Source organism: Octopus bimaculoides, chromosome 10 (assembly GCF_001194135.2).
Source record: "Octopus bimaculoides isolate UCB-OBI-ISO-001 chromosome 10, ASM119413v2, whole genome shotgun sequence".
In the NCBI taxonomy this organism is placed as follows: Eukaryota; Metazoa; Mollusca; class Cephalopoda; order Octopoda; family Octopodidae; genus Octopus; species Octopus bimaculoides.
The window spans coordinates 16871375-16873874 of NC_068990.1; the positions used below are offsets into that span (position 1 = coordinate 16871375).

General features: G+C 32.3%; 2 protein-coding genes across 2 annotated transcripts in view; both read right to left on the bottom strand.

Annotated features, from left to right (window-relative positions):
• Window positions 1–979, bottom strand: part of LOC106879883 (integrin alpha-8) — a 43339-nt gene extending 42360 nt beyond the window's left edge. The window contains exons 1-2 of the mRNA XM_014929612.2: window positions 860–979; window positions 280–323 (exon numbers count right to left, since the gene is read on the bottom strand). The gene's annotated coding sequence lies outside the window, so the exon portion shown is untranslated. The remainder of the gene's footprint in view (window positions 1–279; window positions 324–859) is intronic.
• Window positions 1–2500, bottom strand: part of LOC106879873 (integrin alpha-8-like) — a 229490-nt gene that overhangs the window by 1272 nt on the left and 225718 nt on the right. The window contains exons 5-6 of the mRNA XM_052971241.1: window positions 860–904; window positions 280–323 (exon numbers count right to left, since the gene is read on the bottom strand). Coding sequence (XP_052827201.1) covers window positions 280–323; window positions 860–904 — 89 coding nt within the window. The remainder of the gene's footprint in view (window positions 1–279; window positions 324–859; window positions 905–2500) is intronic.

Consider the following 2500-nt stretch of genomic DNA (forward strand, 5'->3'; position numbering starts at 1 on the left):
TGTGTGTGTGTGTGTGTGTGTGTGTGTGTGTGTGTGTGTGTGTGTGTGTGTATGAATATTCTATTTTGTTTTCTGGTTCCATCAATAAGAGGAGAAAACTTTGTAGAGAAATCATGATTATGTGAAGAATTTGAGGACAGGGAGTGGTGGAGGGAATAGTTATTTCACAATAAATAGGCTAGTATATATAATACACATACTTTTATTAAAAGAATGTTGCAGAAAAAATACTGGACAAGCTGAAAAAATATCTCTAAATATTTTCTTAATGTAACTTACCTTGCCATAATGTCTATCTGCCTTGGGAGCACTAACCACATAATCTGTAAAATATTAAATATAAATGCCATATTGTAGTCTTAAGCAGAAGATGAGATATTACACTCCCTTAGGCTATTATTATTATTATTACTATTATTATTATTATTACTATTACTATTATCATTATTAACCCTTTTGTTACAATATTTTTGTTGAGATGATCTGTGTTTCTTTCAATTAATTTTAAATATTACAAAGGATTTAGTAAAATAACTTAGTTATCTTTTAGGAACATAAGTTGTGACTAAGGTTTGGTGGAAGATATTAATTCAGAATTTTTGAAAACAAGACATTTGTTTTCAACTGGTATTTATATTATTGACTCTGAAAAGATGCAAAGCAAAGTTGACAGAATTTGAACTCAGAATGTAAAGACAGACAAAATGCCACTAAGCATTTTGCCTGGCATGCCAATGGTTCTGCCAGCTTGCCTGTCTTACACAAATTTTGTAATATTGCTAACTTTAAAACATTTGATTATCCTTTACTTAACTAAGAAATGAATGTTACTAAAACAGAGAAAATGTGTTTGTCTCACCTTGGATATCATCACCATTAAATTCACCAACAGCAGTAGCATAACCTGGATGAAAATAAAACCATATATAGATAGATAGATAGATACACACAGATACATAGATAGGTAGGTAGGTAGATACATACAAACATACATACACACACACTTGATGTACTGCTAAAAACAATTTGTATATATTTCCAATACTTAAAATACCCAACCCATTCATAACTGTTTGTATGTATTCAAACTATAATTTAAAAAAGATTTTTTCATGTGTATGTACAAACTTCCATTTTATTCATAAATTTATATATTACCCATTTTATTTTCATCTATCTATATATATATATATATATATATATATATATATATGTATGTGTACGTACACACATACGTGTGTGAAGCTTTTTTAGCATACATTTATATACTGTAGTTTCTAATTTCATTGGATAGCTCCACATAGCTGAGATTGAGCCAATCTATAGCCAAAAAGGATGAACAACCTGAAGCATGTTATCAAATTCTGATCTACTCTCTTAGCCATGATCATCTCAGCCTTTCACAATAAACGCAGGCTGTTCTTCAAAGCAAATAATTTAATTAAAAAATGTCATCTCAGTTTGAAAAAGGACAAGCAAATCTTAGGGGTAAGGGAAAGTAGGAAGGGGTAAGGGAAAGTAGGAAGGGGTAAGGGAAAGAAAGGGTTAACATAAAAGTACCTTTCCTTCCTTTGTTTCTCAATAGTTCAGTTGAGAAGTTGCTTCACTGGTTTGTTATGATCAAATGTTGAAGAGAGGCTCCTGCTGAGTTTTGAATCATCACTCTCAGGTTTTCCCAGCTCAGGACCACAATTTACTGTGTTGCCATAAAAGGCAATAATACCTACACAAATATGGCTTGACCAATCATTACTCATTGACTTGTTATGATTGATGCAACAAATTTCAAAGGAAGTGTGCAAGTTGTTCTGCCAAACTGTCTAATTGAGAGTTCTAGAAATTTTTACCAACAGTTATAAAAGCTGGCAAATTCAACCTCAGACCAGACAGCTACCCAGTGGTCTTCACAGAACTATTATGCTTTGCTCAGTGAGATGGTCTCTTACCCACTTCTCCTTTTCCTTACTTAGTATGCTGGTGTTGTATTCAACAAAAGATACCAGCACTGAGTTATAATGTCAAATCACGTGCATATTACTTACTTGCAACAGTTTAAACTTCTCAAGCTAATTATGCCTACAATAATTATGAACTACTTTCATAATATTATCTAACATATATTACAGAAGATTCTTAAATATTATGTTTGTTATCTCATGAATGTTATTCCCTTAAATCAAATCTATGTACACATGGAAGTATAAATGATGTGGATTAATAAAAATATATGAAAATTTAAATATTAGTGTGGTTATTATCTCACATGGAGCCAGCCTAATATTGTGAATCACCAACAATACATGATTAAAACCTACACTAAAAATACTCTTTTCTACTCTAGGCACAAGACTTGAAATTTTGGTGGAGGGGGCCCAGTCGATTAGATCAACCCCAGTACACAGCTGGTACATAATTTATTGACCCCAAAAGGACGAAAGGCAAAGTCAACCTTGGTGGAATTTGAACTCAGAACGTAAGGACAGACGAAATACCGCTAAGC